Raw genomic sequence first — 23,447 nt, 5'->3', positions numbered from 1 at the left:
AAAGGCAGGATGCTTAAGGAGAAGTTGGGGACTTTTTGAGTTTCTCTGGAATTAACAAAGATACCAACAACGACAGTGGTTGGGAGACATTTAGGTTTAGAGTAAGGGGCTTAGAATGAGCTAGTCTACCTTATAACAACCGGTCAGCAAGTTTAAAATGTAATATCAAGTATGGAAATACGCATGGAAATTGGAAGTTTCTAATAAATGCATTAAATTCTATTTTAAACTGCTGTCTCTGTGTGTGAAAATTAGTTCATCTCTGTGTCATGGTAGCCGCTTCTCCTAGCTTGCACCAAAATTTAGTAGACAGAAAATGGGAACCTGCATAATTTTAAATAGGTAGGTGAGGAAAAATCACCAGTAAATTCTAATTTCCCTACAAAGGATCATTTTGAATTGCACTGTTAGTTGAGAGAAACATTTGAAATGTATGGGGTTTATATTTATAAACTGCAGATCTAACAGGGGAAACTAACATATGAGCCAAATCTAAAATAAATAGTGCATGTGTACAATATATTAACAACCAAAACAGTTACCTGGTGCCCAGTTTAGGTATCTGAAAGGATGGCTACCACTCCATTGCCATCCACTGTTGAAGTCCAAACTGTTAAGACCAAACCAGAGTTCAGAACTCAAAGTGGAAGTTAATCCTAAACAAGCATGCAAAATACAGCAAGTCATCAGTCTCAGGAATACAGACTCTACAGCAGGCAGCAACAGTGACAGGATACTGGGTCAGAATGAGTGGGGCAGGGGCAGAAACTGAAGGAGAATTTCACTGGTTGACAACTTTTCCCACCATTGCAACATTATGATGGGAGAAGCAACATCTGCCAAAAAAATCCCCTTGCTGGGCAACTTCTGATGGAATAAGAGAACTCAAACCTGTCCCCTTCATGCTTACTGTGAGGAGGGCAAAACACAAGGGAGTCAGGTTCTGCCAGTTTAGATTTCCCTACTTGCAAAGAAAGTGGTGTTTGTAATCAGTCCCATGAAGCAGGGTGAAGCCCCACTTCAGGTGGCGGAACAGGAGGAGGAGCAAATTGCACTGCTCCCACTGTCCTTGCCAGGAGGGCCCGCCTCCTCCTCCTCCTCCTCCTCCTCCTCCAGTGGGTGCTCGAGAGAGCCCTGACAGCAGCTCATTTGCTGCAGTGGGAGAGGGGAACTGGCGAGGCTCTCCAGAGCAGCCACCCGCTCAGCAATACTAGTGGGTGCTCCAGAGAGTCTTTCTAGTCCCACTCTCCCACCTGCTCTCTGTTTCACTCTCAGCCACCTGCCCTCCAGCTCACACCAAGAATCCTCTCAGTGTGAGCCTGAGTGTGGTTGAGCTGTCTGCAGAGCTGCATTGTCCAGAGAAGCTGCCAGCATGCCTCTTCAGAGAGCCAGCCAGGCCCAAACACTTGGCTCAGAGGGGGTCTTTCCACAGAGCCAGGCATTGTGGGAAGGGGTGTCTCAGGAAATTGCCTGTAACCAGTGAAGGGAGGGAGATGCTGTGGGGGCAGCAGAGGTGTGCATATGCACCGTCCATGGATCACTCCTACAACCTCAGAGCCAAACAACATGTTATGCTATTTGTTGTTGCTGTTCAGTCATTAAGTCGTGTCCGACTCTTCGTGACCCCATGGACCATAGCACGCCAGGCCTTCCTGTCCTCCGCTCTCTCCCGGAGTGTGCTCAAGTTCATCTTCATTGCATCGGTGATGCTATCTAGCCATCTCATCCTTTGCCGTCCCCTTCTCCTTTTGCCTTCAATCTTTCCCAGCATCAGGGTCTTTTCCAGGGAGTTTTCTCTTCGCATTAGGTGGCCAAAATATCAGTATCTGTCCTTCCAATGAGCAGTCAGGGCTGATTTCCTTTAGGATTGACTAATTTGACCTCCTTGCAGTCCAGGGGACTTGTAAGAGTCTTCTCCAGCACCACAGTTCGAAGGCATCAATTCTTCGGCGCTCAGCCTTCCTTATAGTCCAGCTCTCACAGCCATATGCTGCTACTGGGAAAACCATAGCTTTGATTATGTGGACCTTTGTCGGCAAGGTGATGTCTCTGCTTCTTACTATGCTGTCTAGGTTTGCCATAGCTCTCCTGCCAAGGAGCAAGCGACTTTTAATTTTATGGCTACAGTCACCGTCTTGGAGCCCAAGAAAATAAAATCTGTCACTGCTTCCATTTCTTCCCCTTCTATATGCCAGGAAGTGATGGGGCCAGATGACATGATCTTCGTTTTTTTAATGTTGAGTTTCAAACCAGCTTTTGCACTCTCCACTTTCACCCACAACAAGAGGCTCTTTAGATCCTCTTCGCTTTCTGCCATTAGGGTGCTATTGTCTGCATATCTGAGGTTGTTGATAATTCTCCTGGCAATCTTAATTCCAACCTGTGATTCATCCAACCCGCCGTTTCCCATGATGTACTCTGCATATAAATTAAATAAGCAGGGCAACAATATACAGCCTTGTCGTACTCCTTTCCCAATTTTGAACCAGTCGGTTGTTCCATGTCCGGTTCTTACTGTTGCTTCTTGACCCACGTACAGGTTTCTCAGGAGACAGGTAAGGTGGTCTGGTATACCCATCTCTTTAAGAATTTGCCACAGTTTGTTATGATCCACACAATCAAAGGCTTTAGTGTAGTCAATGAAGCAGAAATAGATGTTTTTCTGGAATTCTCTTGCTTTCTCCATGATCCAGCGAAAGTTGGCGATTTGATCTCTAGTTCTTCTGCCTCTTTAAAACCCAGCTTGTACTTTCGGTAGTTCTTGGTTCACGTGCTGCTGAAGCCTAGCTTGTAGGATTTTGAGCATAACCTTGCTGGCATGTGAAATGAGCACAATTGTACAGTAGTTTGAACACTCTTTGGCATTGCCCTTCTTTGGAATTGGAATGTAAACTGACCTTTTCCAGTCTTGTGGCCACTGTTGAGTGTTCCAAATGTGTTGGCATATTGAGTGCAGCACTTTAACAGCATCATCTTTTAGGATCTTAAATAGCTCAGCTGGAATACTGTCATCTCCACTAGCTTTGTTGTTAGTAATGCTTCCTAAGGCCCACTTGACTTCACTCTCTAGGATGTCCGGCTCAAGTTCAGTGACCGCACTGTCATGGCTATCAGGGACATTCAGATCTTTCTTGTATAGTTTTTCTGTGTATTCTTTCCACCTCTTCTTAATCTCATCTGCTTCTGTTAGGTCCCTGCCTTCTTTGTCCTTTATCATGCCCATCTTTGCACAAAACGTTCCCTTGAGATCTCCGATTTTCTTGAAGAGATCTCTAGTCTTTCCTATTCTATTGTTTTCCTCAATTTCTTTGCATTGTTCATTTAAGAAGGCCTTCTTGTCTCTCCTTGCTATTCTCTGGAACTCTGCATTCAGTTGGATATTTCTCCTTTCTCCCTTGCTTTTTACTTCCCTTCTTTCTTCAGCTACTTGTAAAGCCTCCTCAGACAGGCACTTTGCTTTCTTGCATTTCTTTTTCTTTGGGATGGGTTGAGTTGCTGCCTCCTGAACAATGTGACGGACCTTTGTCCATAGTTCCTCAGGCGCTCTGTCTATCAGGTCTAATCCCTGAAATCTATTTGTCACCTCCACTGTATATTCATAAGGGATATGATTGAGGTCATACCTGAATGGTTTAGTGGTTTTCTCTACTTTCTTCAACTTAAGCCGAAATTTTGCAAGAAGCAGCTCATGATCTGAGCCACAGTCAGCTCCAGGTCTTGTTTTTACTGACTGTATAGAGCTTCTCCATCTTTGGCTGCAAAGGACATAATCAATCTGATTTCGATATTGACCATCTGGTGATGTCCATGTGTAGAGTCGCCTCTTGTGCTGTTGGAAAAGAGTGTTTGCTATGATCGCGTGTTCTATTGGCAAAACTCTATTAGCTTTTGTCCTGCTTCATTTTGTACACCAAGGCCATGCTTGCCTGTTATCCCAGTGATTTCTTGACTTCCTACTTTAGCATTCCAATCCCCTATGATGAAGAGGACATCTTTTTTTGGTGTTAGTTCTAGAAGGTGTTGTAGGTCTCCATAGAACCGATCCACCTCAGCTTCTTCGGCATCAGTGGTTGGGGCATAGACTTGAATTACTGTGATGTTGAATGGTTTGCCTTGGATTTGTACTGAGATCATTCTGTCGTTTTTGAGATTGTACCCCAGTACTGCTTTTCCCACCCTTTTGTTGACTATGAGAGCTACTCCATTTCTTCTAAGGGATTCTTGCCCACAGTAGTAGATATAATGGTCACCTGAATTAAATTCGCCCATGCTTGTCCATTTTAGTTCACTGATTCCCAAGATGTCGATGTTCAGTCTTGCCACTCATGGTTGACCACCTCCAGCTTACCTTGATTCATTGATCTTACATTCCAGGTTCCTAAAAAAATATCGTTCTTTACAGCATCGGATTTTCTTTTCACCACCAGACACATCCACAGCTGAGTGTCCTTTCGGCTTTGGCCCAGCCGCTTCACTCTTTCTGGCGCTACTTGGAAATTCCCTCTGTTCTTCCCCAGTAGTATATTGGACACCTTCCGACCTGAGGGGCTCATCTTCCGGTGTCATCTCTTTTAGCCTTGTGATATGTTCCATGGGGTTTTCTTGGCAAGAATACTGGAGTGGGTTGCCATTTCCTTCTCCAGTGGACCACATTTTGTCAGAACTCTCTGCCATGACCTGTCCGTCTTGGGTGGCCCTGCACGGCATAGCTTATGGCTTCACTGAGTTACGCAAGCCCCTTCGCCACAACAAGGCAGTGATCCATGAAGGGGATGTTACGCTAACTGCATAGCATATAGCTGAGACTTGTTTTCCCCGCCTCTCATATTAACATGCTCAGCCCCGATTCAGATTGGGACCACTGTACTCCAGGAGAGAAGGAATAAACCTGCCCTCCAGTTTTCTCCTGGGGGCAAGGGCTTAAAAAAACCCAAACACCTTCACTGGTGTCAACTGAGACTTCTTTCCTTTTTTAATCCATCTGCTGAAGGATGGATGGGAAAAAAAACAGTGTGTGGCAGGGAGAAGGTTTAACTTTTGTCTCCCTTAGTGTGGTGGCCCCAATCCAAATCAAAGCCACACACATTTAGGCTAGAGTAAGTGTCCCAATTGCTATTCCTGTCCAGCATTCCCAATCATGAAGAGCCATATATGTATACAATTGTACTAGGCATAGGATCTACATGCATGTTAGTGCATGACACGAGTCTAGGACCAGGTAGAGCACAAGTTCTATGGTGCAATGTTTAAGCCCTTTCGTTTTAACTGTGTTGTAACATGAAATGTTAGAAGATATTCATGCACATTGCTAACTTACCTGCCAGGTACATTTGCTCATGTAACTCTGTGATGCCCAACAAATTGGCATTTTGTTGCTGACAACTTTTACTAGCTTGGTACCATGTTAGAGCAGCAGCTGCATTTATCTGGTACTGTACATTTGTCAAAGGGTCTGTTTTCCACAACTGGTCCATTCCATCAGCTACAGAGAAAACCAAAATATGTTTCCATTTCCAATGTTCATTATGACAAGACCAAAGAAAATGCAGAACTAATTATGGAGACTGAAACCGCAATCCTGAAATGACATACAGGCTTACTCCGGTTAATTTCTGAACTGAGAAATGTACCATGTGTGATAGATTGCTTCTGTTTTGTTTATTTCTGGTAGCTAACAGAACTTGGGAAAGCAAGTGGAAGCAACAGGAGGCCCAGAACAGACTTTATTAGAGAACTGAAAGTTAAACCAATAGCAGAAGCCTCCAGCATAGATCAGCTCTTTACAGGAACTCCTCCAAGACAAAACAACAAAATGACAAGGCAGAACAACCACCTTAGCTAAGCATTATGGACATGGAACAACATGTGGTTGGAGGTGTTGCTTATATAATTGTTACACTCCACCAGTCTCCCCATTTATGCTTCTCTGGAACTTCACAGTCCTAAGGATTGTAGGAAAGGGACAGATTGTGGGAAAGGGACAGAGAAGACCCCATGGGCTTTGGGAAGTTGCTCACCTCCAGGACTAAACATCACACTTGGCCAGTGTCAGGGTGGAAACTGAGCCCATAGAGCCCCAGAGCAGTTCTGATTCTGAGGAAGAACACCAATCTGTGGGAGAGGAGCTCGCTCATCCCTCACAGGCACAGCAGCTGGCAGAGATTCCTCCTGCCAGCATTCCTGAGAGAGATAGTGACCCTGGCAGTGAGAGAGCGCTGGAGGGTGGCTTGCTGGCGCAGACGCAGGGAGCGTCGACAGATGGGGGGCGCCGAAAGGAGGTGCTCCACTCGTTTGGTGCTAAAACAACAGTCGCGTCCCGAGGACCCAAGGGAATGAGGGAGGCTCTCTCCATAGCCCATAAGTTCAGAGTCTTCCCACGCTTCTCCTTCAAACGGGGACCAACTGCCTTACCTGGAGCTTAGGCTACTCTGCTATCTATCCCCAGTGCAGTTCCTTAGTCGCTAGTGATTAGTATCTGTAAGAGTCATAAAGTAATAAAAGAATAAAGCCTTGGAAAGAATCCTCAGTGTCTGTGTCCTGAGATGGCTATTGGAGGGGACTGTAAGAGGCAGCTAGGGCGCTTCTGACAGGAACTGAGGAAGCACATGGATGTGTATAATGATTATGTGGAGAGGTTTGCTCTGTGCTGTGGCATAGGGCTTCATCATGGCATACATAAAAGCCCTGGGCTAATGACAGTAGTCAAGAAGAAGACACTCAGGAACAAGTTACTATTCTATCAATTCCTTCAAATTAGAACATAAGAAGAGTCATGCTGGATCAGACCAAAGGCCCATTTAGTCCGGCATTCTGTTCACACAGCGGCCAACCAGCTGCACCCTCCTGCTCATGTTCCCCAGCAACTGGTATACTCAAGGAATAACTCAATAGAGACATTTCAGCATAACTGGACTTTATTATTTAATTTTTGAATAGGTACAGACTGGTTGGTTTAGCACCAATAGATGTTTTGACAATGCAAAGCAACAAAAGAAATGGCGGGTCAATTTAGCGTATTCTCAGGTCTTTATCTCTGCTGGATTTTGTAGTACTGGAATTTTATAACCATATCTCTCTATGTATGACTGTCTATAAAGATTGTATATATGATATCTTGGATCCTAATGGAAAAAGAAGAGGAAAATCTTGCGACTCTCTAACAAGAATTGTATGCATATTTAGTGGCCAACCTTTTCTTTCATAACCATGGCCTGAAGTCTAATTTTATTAGAACAAGTATACTTCCAGACAGATAGCCCCTAGTACTACCAAACAAAAGGCACTGGACAACTATTCCAATTTTCCCTCCTTAATGGATTTTCTCTGGTAAGAAAAAAGATGGTGGGAGAACATGGGAGGGTTATAAATGGAAGACAATGTCATCTGGACTCCCTGTAAAATTCCATGAAGGAAACAGGGGGCACATTTATTTCATTTTATTTCTATACCGCCCAATAGCCGAAGCTCTCTGGGAGGTTCACAAAAATTAAAACCAAAAAGCACACAATAAAACAATATAAAATATAAAAACATTAAAACCACAGTATAACAATGCAACCAGAATAAAACCAGAGTAAAACCTAGCAGCAATGCAGAGATTTAAAATACAGATTTAAAACAGCAAAGCTAAAAGTCTAGAAAGCTAAAATGCTAAAATGCCTGGGAAAATAAAATGCTAAAAGTGTCCTCTGGAAGCACCTCAGGTCACCTTAAATAGCATACCATTAGGTAGCTATTATGCTAAAAAGGCACTTGTTATTGATTCATTAAGCAGAGTAATGTAGATATCATCAACAAAAAAGCATAGCAAAGCTATTACATATATGTTGACTGGGACACAAAGGGGAGATGCAAAGGGGAGATGATTGGTTTTAATTTTTGTGAACCGCCCAGAGAGCTTCGGCTATTGGGCAGTATAGAAATGAAATGAATAAATAAACAAACAAACAAACAAATAAGATGCAGGTACTGCAGAACTGAAATGTCTTCAGATGAAAGCCCTCAAGTTACAAGATTTGTTGTTTATTCGTTCAGTCGCTTCCGGCTCTTCGTGACTTCATGGACCAGCCCACGCCAGAGCTTCCTGTTGGCGTCGCCACCCCCAGCTCCCCCAAGGTCAAGTCTGTCACCTCCGGAATATCATCCATCCATCTTGCCCTTGGTCAGCCGCTCTTCCTTTGGCCTTCCACTTTCCCTAGCATCAGCATCTTCTCCAGGGTATCCTGTCTTCTCATTATGTGGCCAAAGTACTTCAGTTTTGCCTTGAATATCATTCCCTCAAGTGAGCAGTCTGGCTTTATTTCCTGGAGTATGGCCTGGTTTGATCTTCTTGCAGTCCAAGGCACTCTCAGAATTTTCCTCCAGCACCACAGTTCAAAAGCATCTATCTTCCTTCGCTCAGCCTTCCTTATGGTCCAGCTCTCGCAGCCATAGGTTACTACGGGGAATACCACTGATTTCACTATGCGGACCTTTGTTGTCAGTGTGATGTCTCTGCTCTTCACTATTTTATCAAGATTTGTCATTGCTGTCCTCCCCAGAAGTAAACGTCTTCTGATTTCCTGGCTGCAGTCAGCGTCTGCAGTAATCTTTGTGCCTAGAAAGACAAAGTCTGTTACTGCCTCCATGTTTTCTCCCTCTATTTGCCAGTTATCAATCAAGCTGGTTGCCATAATCTTGGTGGGGTTTTTTTTTTGAGGTTTAACTGCAACCCAGCTTTTGCATTTCCTTCTTTCACCTTCGTCATGAGGTTCCTCAGCTCCTCCTCGCTTTCAGCCATCAAAGTGGTATCATCTGCATATCGGAGATTGTTAATGTTTCTTCCAGCGATTTTAACTCCAGCCTTGGATTCATCAAGCCCAGCACGTCGCATGATGTGTTCTGTGTACAGGTTAGGTAGGGTGAGAGTATACAACCCTGCCGTACTCCTTTCCCAATCTTAAACCAGTCCGTTGTTCCATGGTCTGTTCTTACCGTTGCTACTTGGTCATTATACAGATTCCTCAGGAGGCAGACAAAATGACTTGGTATCCCCATACCACCAAGAACTTGCCACAGTTTGTTATGATCCACACAGTCAAAGGCTTTAGAATAGTCAATAAAACAGAAATAGATGTTTTTCTGAAACTCCCTGGCTTTCTCCATTATCCAGTGGATATTGGCAATTTAGTCTCTAGTTCCTCTGCCTTTTCTAAACCCAGCTTGTACATCTGGCAATTCTCGTTCCATGAATTGCTGGAGTCTACCTTGCAAGATAGATCAACCCTATTTCACACTTCCTCCCCTCAGGACAGCTTTGAAAGGACAAACAGAAATAGCCAAAGCATAGAACAAAAGTGCCAGGAGGTCAAGCAAACAGTTCCAGATTTTCCTGTTTGAGATCTCGTGGTCTAAAGTGTACTTTGGTTGTTTCCCCCCAAATTATCCAGCCATCACAACACATAATTAATATAGCATATAATGATGGATTATGATGTTTTGGCAAATAAGTAAGAAAAAAATAATCCATGGCATCTCACCACCTTCCATGCAAAAGAGGGTAAAACAAGCTGACAGCCAAATTGGATTTTTTCCCCAAAGTATCTTGGCTGGGGGGAGTGGAGTTTTCCCACCTACTCCACATTGCAGCTTGTATAGGTCTATAACCATGTGACTGGACAGGCTGGAGTGGAAACAGGGCATTGTATCAGGCAATCAGGCTGACTGCTGCTTAAAAATAGCTATCACACAGGTAGGGTACTGTACAGTGCAGGTTAGGAAATGTTTCAAAGGTTTAGAATGTGAACACCCTCTGGAGTGTCAGCATGCTGCTGGTTCAATGCAAAACCACAGAATTCACCAGCTTGGGTGGGGATTCCCTTAAGGCCAATTTGTTTTAAGGGTTCTCTATACAAGGCTAAAATCCTGCACCCTTGCTGGGGTTTCTGCTTCCAGATTCCTCGTGGGATTAAGATTGACTCCTTTTTTCTGGGGGGTTTCTTTCTGGGCAGGTTCTATGTTTCATTATACAGCAACTCGATGGTGCTGTAGTATAGCTGCGATATAGCTGGTTTCCAGAAATTAACTGGAAATGTATCGCTCTTCAAAGCGTAATGAAATCTCTTATCACATTTTCCCTGTTGAGAATAAAGCCGCTCTAATGGCCAGAAACCATGGGAGGGGCCCTGGACATTGACAATGTCATGTAAAGGACCCACAAAAAAAGTGAGTGACCAATCACAAGCACACAATAAAAGCCTCATGGAGAGAAGCCCTTAAAGGTTGCTGGCTTTGGGATAGTGATGCTTTCTGGTCTCCCCTTTGGCATGGAAGGTAAGGCTGTCAGTGGCTACTAGTCATGATGCCTATATACTACTTCCAGGATCAGAGGCAGTATGTGTCAGGAGCGCCCTAGCTGCCTCTTACAGTCCCCTCCAATAGCCAACTCAAGACACAGACGAAAAGGATTCTTTCCAAGGCTTTATTCCTTTTACAATTTAATGACTCTTTCAGATGCTAATCACCAACGACTAAGCAAGGAACTGCACTGGGGTAGATAGCAGAGTAGCCTAAGCTCCAGGTAAGGCAATTGGTCCCCGTTTGAAGGAGGAGGGCGGGAAGACTCTGAACTTATGGGCTATGGAGACGTTCTCCCTCTTACCCTTGGGTCCTCGGGACGCGACCGTTGTTTTAGTGCCAAGTGGGCAGAGCGCCTCCTCTCATCTGGTGCTGCTCCCTGCGTCTGCGCCGAGTGTCCAGCAAGGCCCCATCCACCACTCTCTCACTGCCAGGGTCACTATCTCTCTCAGGAATGCATACAGGAGGAATCTTTCCCTGCCACTGTGCCTGTGAGCGATGAGCGAGCTCCTCTCCCACGGGTTGTTGCTCTTCCTCAGAATCAGAACTGCTCTGGGGCTCTACGGGCTCAGTTTCCACCCTGACAGTACGCCTTTAATACCAGTTACTGGGGAACAACTGTAGGAGAGGGCTATTTCTCTGTTTTCCCTACTTGCGGGCTTCCCCCAGGAATCAGGTTGGCCACTGTGAGAGACTAGACAGTCTTCTCCTCTGAGGTCACACACTGCAAATGTGAGTAGATCACCCACGTGAACAGCTTTGTGCATATTTTAAAATGTACAAGTTTTCATCCATTAACCAATCCTCTAAAACTTGAGCTGATTAATCAGTGCATGTCAGCTTTAGTATCTGAGGACAAATTTTAATTGGTGGAGCAGAGAAGGACATATATTTACCTCTTGAAGCTATTTTGGTTCTAGTATATTATTGTAATAGGGAATGGAAATATTAAAGATGGCCTTTCTAACCACAAGCAATGCCTTTTGTTTGTTAAATAATTAGGTTTGTGCACTCTCAAAGTTGCACAAAAGTTGTCTATATCGACCATGTAGTGATGTGCACATTTATATATGTTTAATTGATTAAGGGCGCAATCCTATGAAACTGGGGGGCTTCTGAGATTCCTATGCCCTGCTGGGCTGAAGCCAGCAAGGCAGGAAGAGCAGCGGTATTTTTTAAAATAATCTCCTATGTTTTTGGTAGATGGGCTTTTTGATAGAGGGTGCTTCAGAGGGGAGGGGAAGGAGGCTAGAGGAGGCTCAGGATAACTTGTATCCGGGCCTCTCCAGTCTCCTGAAGTGACTTTTCCGACCTCGGAGAAGCAACTGGTGATATTCTTTCCACACCAGCTGCAAGGGGAGGGGTCTGGAGTCAGATCTCTGACTCTCCCTTCCAGGGCTGGAGCGCTCTCTCCAACCTCAGAGGAGGAATTGCCACTATCCAATGTAGGGGCCATAGGATTGCTCCCTTAGACTCTTGTCTAGACCTTGGAGGAAGGGTTTCCCAAGCCATCCTATGGTCCCTGGGTCATTCAGCCAGGGACCATAGCATTGTTCTCTCTATGATCAATTTAAAAGCAAATGACTAATCACCTACAATGATTTTAATTAGTTGATAACCTTAGCATGAACTGAGTAACAGAAAATGACATTTCATGATTCAAACTTCTTTTCAAAAGGCAGAACTTACATTTCAGTGGGCAAAAGCCATATTTCTTGTCTTCATCATAGCTTCTTGTGGTTGAACACCACAGCCAGTTATCCGACCTGCCGACGGATGTACACTGCGCATACCAGTTGCCACTGTACTGGAATGGAAATACACATGGTGCCCCTTCACTATTGCCTTTCAAACTAAACATGTCTGGAAAAAAGAGAGAGAACAAGGCTGCAATGTTAATCGTGTCATCACCTTCCCTTGCCCTTGGCTTGCCAGTGGGTGGGGTGGCACTTTTGCACCTGGGCCAGGGAGAAAAGAGAGGAAGGGCCACATGCAAAAGCAGAGGGTGGGGTGCAAAAGGGGCCAAAGTGAATGTTCAAAGTCTTGCTGCATCCCTGCAGCCTTGCTGCAGCCTCTGGCATGGTTCGGACAATCACGGGGGAAAGAAGACACTATGGTTTCTTTTCCCTACCCCATGTGTGCTGCTCACATGAACACCATTTCCCCAATTACCTGCAATGCGGGCACGTAACATGTCATCCGAACCTGGGGAGTTGCACTGCAGGGGTGGCTTTTAAACCACACCACAACTCATGGCTTGTTTTGAAGGGCTTCATTTGCACCCGGGGAGTTGCACCTTGCTGGTGGCTTCTTTTCTGCATAGGATTGAACTCGGCCCCTTTCTTGTATTGGGTTCAGCAACTGCTGTCCTGCCCTCCCTCCCAGGATGCAGTATGGGAAAACTGGTTGATGGTTGACATTTGTGTAGGATTTTTTAAACCCTTCAGGTCTATATTAGCTGTGGGCTGGAGGTTTCTTTTTCCACCTACGTTACATTGGCTGAGTTCTGAGGGACAATGAGGCAGAATTATACAATTTGTGAGTGGTCACACTGAGGTGTCCCTCAGAACTTTGTCCAAACCTGCAGTCCCTGTCTGGCCTGGGCAGAGCCCAAAGCACTGGCGATATGTGGTGGAGCTTTATAATACCTCACATGCAGAATCCAGTTGCGCTACCCGACTGTGTGTGGCGGACTATGCAACAGCGTACATCCCTACTACACACACACACACACACACACACACACAGAGTTCTCTATGCATCCCAGTGTACTCCGCTATCGACTGTATATGTGTGTCTTTATCCCTCTGAATGTTAGTATGATTCTGATTCCCCAAATGTATGTATAGTTCTATTTCTCTTGATGTTGATGTGTGCTTTTAATTCATTTAAAATTCTTTCATAAATCACGGAATTGCTTTCAAAGACCTTGTTGTGGTCTCTCCCTGGACTCCCTCAGCTTTTGGGTTTTCCTAAGCACCGAGAGCTCTATGTGAAAAGATCCCTCTGGTATGCGTTCAGTTTACATGTATGTGATATGCACCTACACGTAAAACAAAGCATACTTCATAGAATCGTAGAGCCACAGAATCATAGGGTTGGAAGGGGCCTACAAAGCCATCGAGTCCAACCCCCTGCTCAATGCAGGTATCCAAGTCAGAGCATCCCTGGCGGATGGCTGTCCAGCCTCGTCTTGAATGCATTCATTCATCCCTATGAGGGAAGCTTACAGCAGCTGTTCTTGTTTGGCTGGGATTCTGGGGAGGCATTCTTGTTGTGGTTAACTGTAAGCAAACACAGAGATCATTGTGTACAATGATCTAGATTTAAGAAATTACATCTGTGGACTTGAACCAAGGAATTGTTACCTATTTTTTAGAAAGAACTTTATATACAAACAGAACAGATCAAAACAAAACACAGAAACAATTCAACAATTCAAAAACAACGTTGGGCTGGCTGGCTGTGGCTGCAGGCCTCAGCTCGTAGTAGGAGGATGTCTTTCCCGCTCCCGGGCCTCCACCCTTCTTTGAAGGTCGTCACCTGTGTGTAGAAAGAAAGAGAAGAATAAAGCACAATGGTAATATGCATCTTGCAGGCAGAGTTGTTAGCTCAGGTCAGGTGCCATTCTGTAGTACTACTTACAGGTCCTCCTGAGCATCCGGACGTCTCTTATCAGACGCATCAGGATCACAAGAGGAGGGGCTTCATCTGTGGAAGAAGGGTGGCCTTCCTCCACAGATGCTCCTCCTCTCGCTGCTGGCTCTTCCTCCTCCTCCTCCTCCTCTTCCTCCTCCTCCTCCTCCTCTGTCCTCTCCCTCTCCGCGGCCCTCAGTGCCTCCTCCACCAGCAAGGCACGATGCGCAGCTGTGGGATGTCACAGTAACAGAATGAATGCATTTATATATGTGGTGAGTGAACAAAACCACAGTCACTGATTGATCTGTCTATCACCATCCCCACTACCATAAGAACCACTGATTCTGTCCTCCCACCACAAGGTCTAATGATGAGGGGATAATTAGGGGGGCAGATTATACAGTACTGACAGTTTTGGTGTGATGGGGACTGTTGGACTTCTGTAAACATGCACAGGATTGCACTTCTAGTCACCCCACTTCTACATTTGCAATGCCATGGTATCTGTTCATTCTAGAGATGCATTGCATAAATGCCACCTTTTTTCCTAGCGCAAAGAACCCAAGGCGGCTCACATTAGCCTCTTCCTCTCCATTAACGCTGACAACAACAACACTGAGGTAGTAGGCTGGGGCTTTCTGACTGGGCCAAAGTCACCCAGCGAGCTTCCATGGCTGAGTGGACTATACCCAGATCTCCAAGGTCTCAGATGAACACTTGCTCATGAGTTGACTTGAGTGCCAATGTCTTGGTAGAAAGGTGGGGTGGGTGGGGTGCAAAAATTCAGCAATCACTACATGAAGAAGGGAGACGACACCGAGAGGCTGGCCCTGTTGCTGCTGGGCTGGTGCCAGTCCCCCTGTGTGCACTGCAGAGACTGGCAGCAGCAGCATTTCCCTGGAAATGGACAGCGTGTCAGTGTGTAATATGAGTTGTAGTAGCCAGGCCCGCATAATCCTATGCATGTGGTTGTACAGGGAAAAACAATGCAGTTCCCAGCATCCCTTCTTCAACCAGCCAAAGTGGCCGGAAGATGATGGGACCTTTTTCTGTCCAAGTTCAGCAAGCATAGGATTGCAGGCTAAATGTCAGGATTTGTTTGTTTCTGCATGAGACCACAAAGAGATAGCTTCATTTTCGGTACACATCCTTGCCTTCATATTTAGTTGAGCTTGATGATGGGATGGGATAACTATAACTTACCAGGCATATACCTCTGCAAAAATGGGGGCCGGCCAGCTTTGACCACACTCTGCGGATGCGCCAGTAGTAGGCGGGGGGGTTGGACAGCGGTGCCCTCCGCTCGGCAGCAGCAATCCCCTCTCTGACGAAGGACTGCTTGAGGGCCTTCCATTTGGACCTCAGTTGTCCAACTGTGCGATGGTGGCCCGCTCGCTCCATCCTCCTCTTTATCTGGGCCCAATAAAGTTCATTGCGGCAGGAGGAGCTGCCAAACAGCACTGCCACCGCCTCGCTGCGCTTAATGTTGATGAGGAGGGCCTTGGTCTCCTCATGGTCCCACCTTCTGCCACGCACTGGTGCAGCCATTTTGCAATTTGCACACAGACACACACACCAAGACAGCCACGCGCACAACCACCACTTAACTACACACACACACAGACCAAACCAGACAAAAACACCACAATGCACAACTACACACACACACACACAGACCAGACAAAACCACAACAATGAACAAACAGGAAATCCAAAAATAAGCAAGCACCACCACTAACACACCACCACCACCACACCACAGAACTCCACCCACAAATCCCCACGCAGATGCAAGCGCAAATGCAGACGACATTCAGGAAGTTAGCAGGAAGTTGACGACAGATTTTGCGGAAGCGGAGCTGCAGCCCCGTTTTTTTTTTATTGTGAGGCGGTTAGGTTAACAAGACCAGTAAACGCGAGGATCATCAAGCACAAATACACAGAAATTAATAAAATCACAGTCCCAGAAATTAATAAAATCACAGTCCCTGTCCCTGTCCAAGAAAACAAGACAGCGGGGGAGCGCACAGAAGGCGGGAAACATATTTCGGGCAGCAACGACAAAAAATACGTAAATAATTACGAAAATAGTGGAAAAGTTCTGGCCAAGGCAATCCACAATGGCGAGAGTATGGTGGAAGCAACGGGGGGATTCCCCCCTACGGAGGAAATCCGTAAGCAATCACAACGTAATATTTACAATTACATTGTAATTGTTAATCTTTACATAGACTACGGCGAAAATAAGGGCAACGCAAATAGCGTTGTCCTTATTTTCGCCGTAGTCTATGTAAATCTTTACATAGACTACAGGGGTCAAATAAGGAACGCAAATGGCGGCGCCCCATGGGCGCCACCATTTGCGTACGTGCTTTTTTTTTTTTTCCAAAGTCACCCGTGATCGGCTACGTCTACGATTTACGTAGCCTATCACGGCCACAGGGTCTTTTTTTTTTTTCAAAGTCACCCGTGATAGGCTACGTAACGATTTACGTAGCCTATCACGGCCACGTGGTCTCTTTCTTTCTTTCTTTCTTTCTTTCTTTCGTAGTTCGTGGCAGGGGAGACAGGGCGCTTCTCCCCGGCCTGAATTTCGGCCGGGCGAGGCGGGAAGCCTGCCCCCCGGCCTGAATTTCGGCCGGGCGAGGCAGGAAGCCTCCCCCCCTCGCATGAACTTCGGGGGGAGAAGCGAAGCGCCTCCCTCCCACCGCGAAAAAAGCTGCGAGACCAGGTAAGTGACTTTCGTACATCCCTACTTTCGCCCAAAGAACTATGATAAGGCAAATCAGGGATCTTGAAGTTGCCCAACAACAGGTCACCTGGTGACAGCCCTCCCCACTCGGATGAGATAAGATGAATTGTATTTCTATTGAAGTTATATCAATTATATCCACATTTGTGTCTATATGTATTAATTTAACTGACACAAATTTTATATAAATCTTTGTCTGCTGTGTCCTCATTTTTGGCAGTGCTTTTCCTCTTTTTTGCCAATGTGTAAATAGCTGCCTTTACATCCCTAATATCTAGATCACAATGGCTTAAATCCAGACCAAGTCATATGTAAAGCAGAAATATTCTTTGAAATCAGTGAGACTTCAATTAGTCTTGAAGGTGAATCTGACACCACATGGAAATGTCCAATTGTGCAGAGATTTGCTTTGCATCATTATTATTATTACTGTTGTTGTTGTTGTTATTTCAGACAGAAGAGATGTCATAAAATTGTGTATATCTGCAGAGATATTTCACACTAGATATTATCTGTTGCTCATACAATCAGCGTTCCCTAACCTAGTGTTCTCCAAATGTTTGGGACTTGAACTCCCATCAGCCCTAGCCAACACAGCCAATGATGGGGGATGATGAGAGTTGCAGACGAAAACATCTGGAGGTCACCAGGTTGGGTAAGGCTGCTCTAACTGTTTGTTGATTTTGCTGAAAGAAATGGTCATACAGACTGACATTTCACTATACATCTGCATTTAATGTTCAGTAAAATCCTCCTTTCCACTTGGGTGATACAGACCACCAAGCTACCCCAGAGTGATAAAACTCAACAGGGGCAAAAAATAGTTATCAATAAGTGCTCTTAGTTCTGTGCATTATACAGTAACATGATTAAGGGCACAATCCTATTGTTTCAGCCCTGGATGATTGTAAGCCTCCGAATTCAGAAATTTATAATAATCCAGTGCAGAATGGGAGCTGCAGCAGAGGTGATCTTCACCTCTCTGTCCTGCGCTAGATGGGCAAAAAAGCCTGTCTTTTTTGCCTGTCTAGCTGGGGCATTTTTTTGGGGGGGGAAGCTGGAGGGGTCCCAGGATAACTCATGTCCTGTCCTCTCCAGTCTCCTCCCCTCCTCCCCAAACATCCCCCTTTCCCCCTCTCCGAGGTTGCGTTCTTTGACTTAAGAGTGGCAGCTGGTGCGTTTCTTTCTGTGCCAGCTGCGAGGGAGAGGGAGAGGGAGGGGGGGTATCAGAGTACAGATTTCCACTCCGAGGTCAGAGCACTGTCTCCAACCTCAGATCCAGGAATTCAAACTATCCTGTGACCCCCCCAGACACTTTCTAGGGGCCATAGGATTTCTCCCTAAAGAAATGAGTAACCAAGCAAATTAACTCAGAATAAAAAGATGGAAAAATTTACCTTCATAACCCCGGGAGCACAAATCATCTTTGGTTCCATAGACCTTCCATCGACTCCATATACCTGATCCCTTGTATAGCATAATTCTTCTTTCATTTCTATTGCCATAGTTGAAAAACAGATCAGCTCCTTCGATGGCAAAAAGTGTGTCATTTCTGCATTCCCATTTCTGGAGATCACTTGTCGTGTTGCACGGGTACAGAGTAACTGGTCTCCAGTCGAACTTTTCAGAGACACCAAGGCATAACTTCAAAGAAACACTCATCAACTGGTGACTGGAAATCCATCTGAATTTTTGTGCCACGTTGGTAGGGCTGCAGGGACTGGTAGTGACATAGTCTGAAGCCCGAGCATGTACACAAACCTGGTGGTCTTCATTATATATTAGAAAGATGCTTGTATCTGTATTTGAAAAAGTAAGGTAAATGTAAGCATTGGCAAAGGAATTGGTTAAAAACAACTAATCCTGTGCCTTACTGAATCAAGCATGAAGAAATACCACCTACATTTCCCCATGCTTTAAGATAACTTTTGGAGGTTCTATTTACTGACCTGCCACTAAGATCCATAAGGTTGGCAGACACTAGAGAGAGGGTCTTCTCAGTGGTGGCCCCTACCCTATGGAGTTCCTGGAGGAATACATAGCTGGCTCCACCTTTTGTTGTTTTTAAAAGGGCTATACAAACATACTTGTTCTCTGGGGCTTTTAGTTGAGAAGGGTTTATGGTATTTGTTGCTCTTAGATATCTGAACCCAGATTTTATTTTAACTGGTTAATTTTAAAATTGTTTACATTAAGGTGCTTTTATAATGCGATACTGAATTTCACTGTTTTATATTGTAGACTGCCTTGGGAAGGCTGCAGTCTTGAAAGACAGCCAGGAAATATAGTAAATAAAATTTTAAAACCTCTTGATCCATCTTTGCACATACATACAAAGTGAACATAAAATATTGCATCTCCAAGGAGGTGTCTCCAGGAGTGATTTACTCCAAGCTGGCTGAGTTTGGTGGTCGTTAGGGATACATGATATCATGGCCATCCAGCAGCCACCCCAGAGCTTATCGTGGAAAAATCGGATTTCCTGAGACTGCTTATAGTCAATTATTTTCCTTAAATTGGGTTCTCCATAATATAGTTGTTGTGTGACCCAACCCCTGCACTTACCACAGGTATGCTAGCCCTGCCCAGGGGTGTGCCTTTCACTGTGACCCCCGGTCAAAGGGTGTTTCCTGTCGCTGTGTTTCCCAACACAAACACATGTGTGTCTACTCAGAAGTCACTCCCATTGTGGTCAATGAGGCTTCTTCCTGAAATGCGCACTCCCAAAGTTATTGGGAGTCCCATGAATCGAAATAACGCATTTAGGAGCCTTAATATCAAAGCTTTGAAGTTTCGATTGATCGCAACAGGGCAGGGAGAACGCTGTGTTCCTGTAATGATTGTTGCTTTAAGGAAGTGCTTAATGTTGCGGGGGGGGGGCAGAGAGAGAGAGTGATTTTTGTCTAGACACAGGAGGAAACCTCCTAGGATTTTATCGAAGGAGAGTTGGGGGAGCCTAGATGTAGGGGAAGCCTCTGTTATGGTTGAGCAGGCCCCGCCAGTCAGATGATGTTCACTCCAACCCCCCACCCCACCCCACCAGGAAGAATGTTCTGTGAAGTGACTTATATTGGTGCAGTGCACTCGTTCATGGAGTCCTGCATAAACCAAAGCGAACCAAAGCTGTTTCCCGCCTCCCAGCTGAGCAGAGCAGAGCAGAGCAAGCTGCTCCAGCTGGTCCAGGGACTACAGAAGCAGGCAAGCTCCCAGAGAGCGAGCGAACAGAGCGAGCGAACAGGGGGAGCAAACAGGAGTTGGCCAGGGGAGTTGCAGTGGTTGAAGAGACAAAGGAGAGAGAGGCTAAGAGGTAAGTGGGTTGCAGGAAGCCCAGGGCGCTGCCCTTTATCCTTCTGATTGGCTGTGAGCTCACCAGGAGCTTCTGAGAGCTCCAACTGAATTGGAGGGGTGTGGCCTGAGTACTCCCAGCAGCTGACTGGGCGGGAAGCTTCAGTCTGTTTCCCGCCTCCCAGCTGAGCAGAGCAGAGCAGAGCAAGCTGCTCCAGCTGGTCCAGGGACTACAGAAGCAGGCAAGCTCCCAGAGAGCGAGCGAACAGGGGGAGCAAACAGGGGGAGCAAACAGGAGTTGGCCAGGGGAGTTGCAGTGGTTGAAGAGACAAAGGAGACAAAGGAGACAGAGGCTAAGAGGTAAGTGGGTTGCAGGAAGCCCAGGGCGCTGCCCTTTATCCTTCTGATTGGCTGTGAGCTCACCAGGAGCTTCTGAGAGCTCCAACTGAATTGGAGGGGTGTGGCCTGAGTACTCCCAGCAGCTGACTGGGCGGGAAGCTTCAGTCTGTTTCCCGCCTCCCAGCTGAGCAGAGCAGAGCAGAGCAAGCTGCTCCAGCTGCTCCAGGGACTACAGAAGCAGGCAAGCTCCCAGAGAGCGAGCGAACAGGGGGAGCGAACAGGGGGAGCAAACAGGAGTTGGCCAGGGGAGTTCGGCAGGGGAGGTCAAGGGGGAGGCCCCTAACATTTTTTTTAATTATTTTTATTTTTTATTTTAACTAACTTTTTTCCATTTATTTGTCTTGTAACACACACTTTCACACCAGTGGGACTCTGCTTTTAACCTCTACTGAGTAGAGGAGCAGGCACAGGCTAGTCTAGAACAATCACAAAGCTAGACACAAAAAGGGAAAAGAGGCTATGGAAGGACAAGACTCTCCAGTGGTGGTGACCTGCAAGGTGTGTGCAATGTTTGTTTTCTTGCCTGAGAACAACATGGCCTACACCTGCAACAAGTGCAAGTTGATCACGCTGCTGGAGGAAAAAGTAAGTGGACTGGAGCGGCGACTGTCGACCCTCCGGGGAATAAGAGAACATGAAGAGTTCTTGGACAGAATGGGGGAACTACAGCAGCAAAGGGCAGACCAGAAGCTTGAAGAGCAACAGCAAGATGAGGCAGTGGGAAATGCTGAGGTGAAGAAAAATGGAATAGAAGATACTCCTTGGAAAAGGGTGACAGTTAGGAGAAGAAGAACTAGACGCCACTCTGCACCAGTGGAAGCAGTGGAGCTGTGGAACCGATTCCAGGTACTTGCGGATGAGACTGGAGGACAGCCTGCAGAGGAAGAATCACAGGGGAACCTGCATGAGAGTGAGCAAGAGGCTAAAGGTCAGTCAAACAGAGGCGATGAAAGCCAGTGGGAGACTCCTTGCTGCGTGGGATCGAGACCCAAGTATGTCGCGAAGACCCATGGACTCGCCAGGTATGTTGTCTCCCGGGAGTACAGATTAGAGACGTGACTGAAAGGTTGCCTGCACTCATAAAGCCCACTGACAGGTATCCCTTTCTTCTCATCCATGTGGGAACAAATGATACCGCCAAGCGGAGCTACAAAGAGATCACGTCAGACTTTGAAGCTTTGGGAAGGAAACTCAAGAACTTTGGGGCCCAGATAGTTTTCTCATCCATCCTTCCAGTAGTTAGAAGAGGGATACAAAGGGAACGAAAAATACTCCGGGTGAATGACTGGCTACGAAGGTGGTGACGACGAGAGAGATTTGGATTCTGGGACCACGGCCTATACTTCCTGGAAGATGGGCTGTTGGCTAGGGATGGGTTGCACCTCACAAAGGCTGGGAAGAATGTGTTTGGCCACAGCATGAAGAACTTCATCAGGAGGGCTTTAAACTGAATCCTACGGGGAAGGGAGATGTAATGTTGGGGGTAACGATGGACATAGGCGCATGCACTGCAATGGAGAGAACAGCTCTGATAGCGCCCAATAATAGTCTTCAGACATATGTAGGAAGAAAGCCAGACTATGAAGCACATGGTCTTCGATGTCTATATACTAATGCCCAGAGTATGGGAAACAAACAGAACGAACTTGAACTCTTAATACAGGAGGGAAATTATGACTTGATAGGTATAACTGAGACTTGGTGGGATGACTCTCATGACTGGAATACAGCAGTTGAAGGATATAACTTGTTCAAAAAGAACAGGAGGAACAGAAAGGGAGGTGGGGTTGCACTGTATGTGAAAAATACATATCTCTGCACAGAAATACAGGAGGAGGAGCTTGGTAGCCCCATTGAGAGCATCTGCGTTGAAATAAATGGAGCAAAGAATAAAAGGAACCTGGTGGTCGGAGTCTACTACCGGCCACCCAATCAAGGAGAAGACAAGGATGAAACTTTTGAAAAGCAAATAGCCAATGTTTTAAGGAAGCATGATGTAGTAGTAATGGGGGACTTCAATTTCCCCGATATTTGTTGGGAGACAAATTCTGCAAAACATGGCCCCTCCAGGAAATTCCTGACTTGTGTGGTGGATAACTTCCTCCTACAGAAAGTAGAGGAAGGAACTAGAGGATCGGCTATCCTTGACTTGATCCTAACCAACAGAGATGACTTAGTGGATAAAGTAGCAGTTACAGGAACTCTGGGGGAAAGCAACCATGTTGTACTTGAGTTCTTGGTTCTAAGGGAAGCAAAAGCCGAGTGTAGTCAAACGCGTACCCTGGATTTTAGGAAAGCTGATTTTAATAAACTCAGAACAATGATCAGTAAGGTCCCATGGCAAGCGACGCTAACGAGAAAAGGAGTCCAAGATGGGTGGGAACTTTTAAAAAAGGAAATTCTCAAAGCACAATCACAAACAATTCCAACAAGAAGAAAAGGTGGAAGACAACAGAAGAAGCCAATGTGACTTCACAAAAATCTTAGGGATGACCTGAAAACAAAAAAGGACACATATAGGAAGTGGAAAGAAGGCCAAGTAACAAAGGAAGAGTACAGGCAGGTAGCACAGAATTGCAGGGATGGCGTCAGGAAGGCTAAAGCGGAGAACGAGCTGAGGTTAGCGAGGGATGCTAAAAACAACAAAAAGGCTTTCTTCAGCTACGTGCATAGTAAAAGGCAGAGGAAAGAAATGGTTGTTCAGCTATTAAATAAGGATGGCAAAATGATAACAGATGACAAAGAAAAGGCAGAGGTGCTCAATTCCTACTTTGGCTCAGTCTTCTCCCAAAAGAGGGTCTATGACCCCCCTGGCAAAGGTGAAGTACAGGCTGAAGGGGCAGGATTGCAGCTTGAGATCGACAGGCATATGGTCAAGGAACACCTCATTACTTTGAATGAGTTCAAATCTCCAGGGCCAGATGAACTGCATCCTAGAGTCATAAAGGAACTGGCAGAAGAACTCTCAGAACCGCTGTCTATTCTCTTTGAGAAATCATGGAGGACCGGGGAAGTGCCAGATGACTGGAGGAGGGCT

The 23,447-nt window shown here is 45.9% G+C and overlaps 1 protein-coding gene across 1 annotated transcript in view; it reads right to left on the bottom strand.

The window, feature by feature from the left end:
- LOC146345054 (macrophage mannose receptor 1-like) overlaps positions 1-23,447 on the bottom strand; it is a 97,361-nt gene that overhangs the window by 62,560 nt on the left and 11,354 nt on the right. The window contains exons 2-5 of the mRNA XM_084859002.1: positions 18,124-18,525; positions 12,025-12,198; positions 5,318-5,482; positions 543-656 (exon numbers count right to left, since the gene is read on the bottom strand). Of these exons, the coding sequence (XP_084715128.1) occupies positions 543-656; positions 5,318-5,482; positions 12,025-12,198; positions 18,124-18,525 (855 nt within the window). The remainder of the gene's footprint in view (positions 1-542; positions 657-5,317; positions 5,483-12,024; positions 12,199-18,123; positions 18,526-23,447) is intronic.

Source organism: Heloderma suspectum, chromosome 5 (assembly GCF_057233095.1).
Source record: "Heloderma suspectum isolate Gila_16-S chromosome 5, 16-S_ref, whole genome shotgun sequence".
Lineage (NCBI taxonomy): Eukaryota > Metazoa > Chordata > Lepidosauria > Squamata > Helodermatidae > Heloderma > Heloderma suspectum.
The sequence above is the reverse complement of the archived record's forward strand: the minus strand, read 5'-3'. Positions and strand labels throughout refer to the sequence as shown.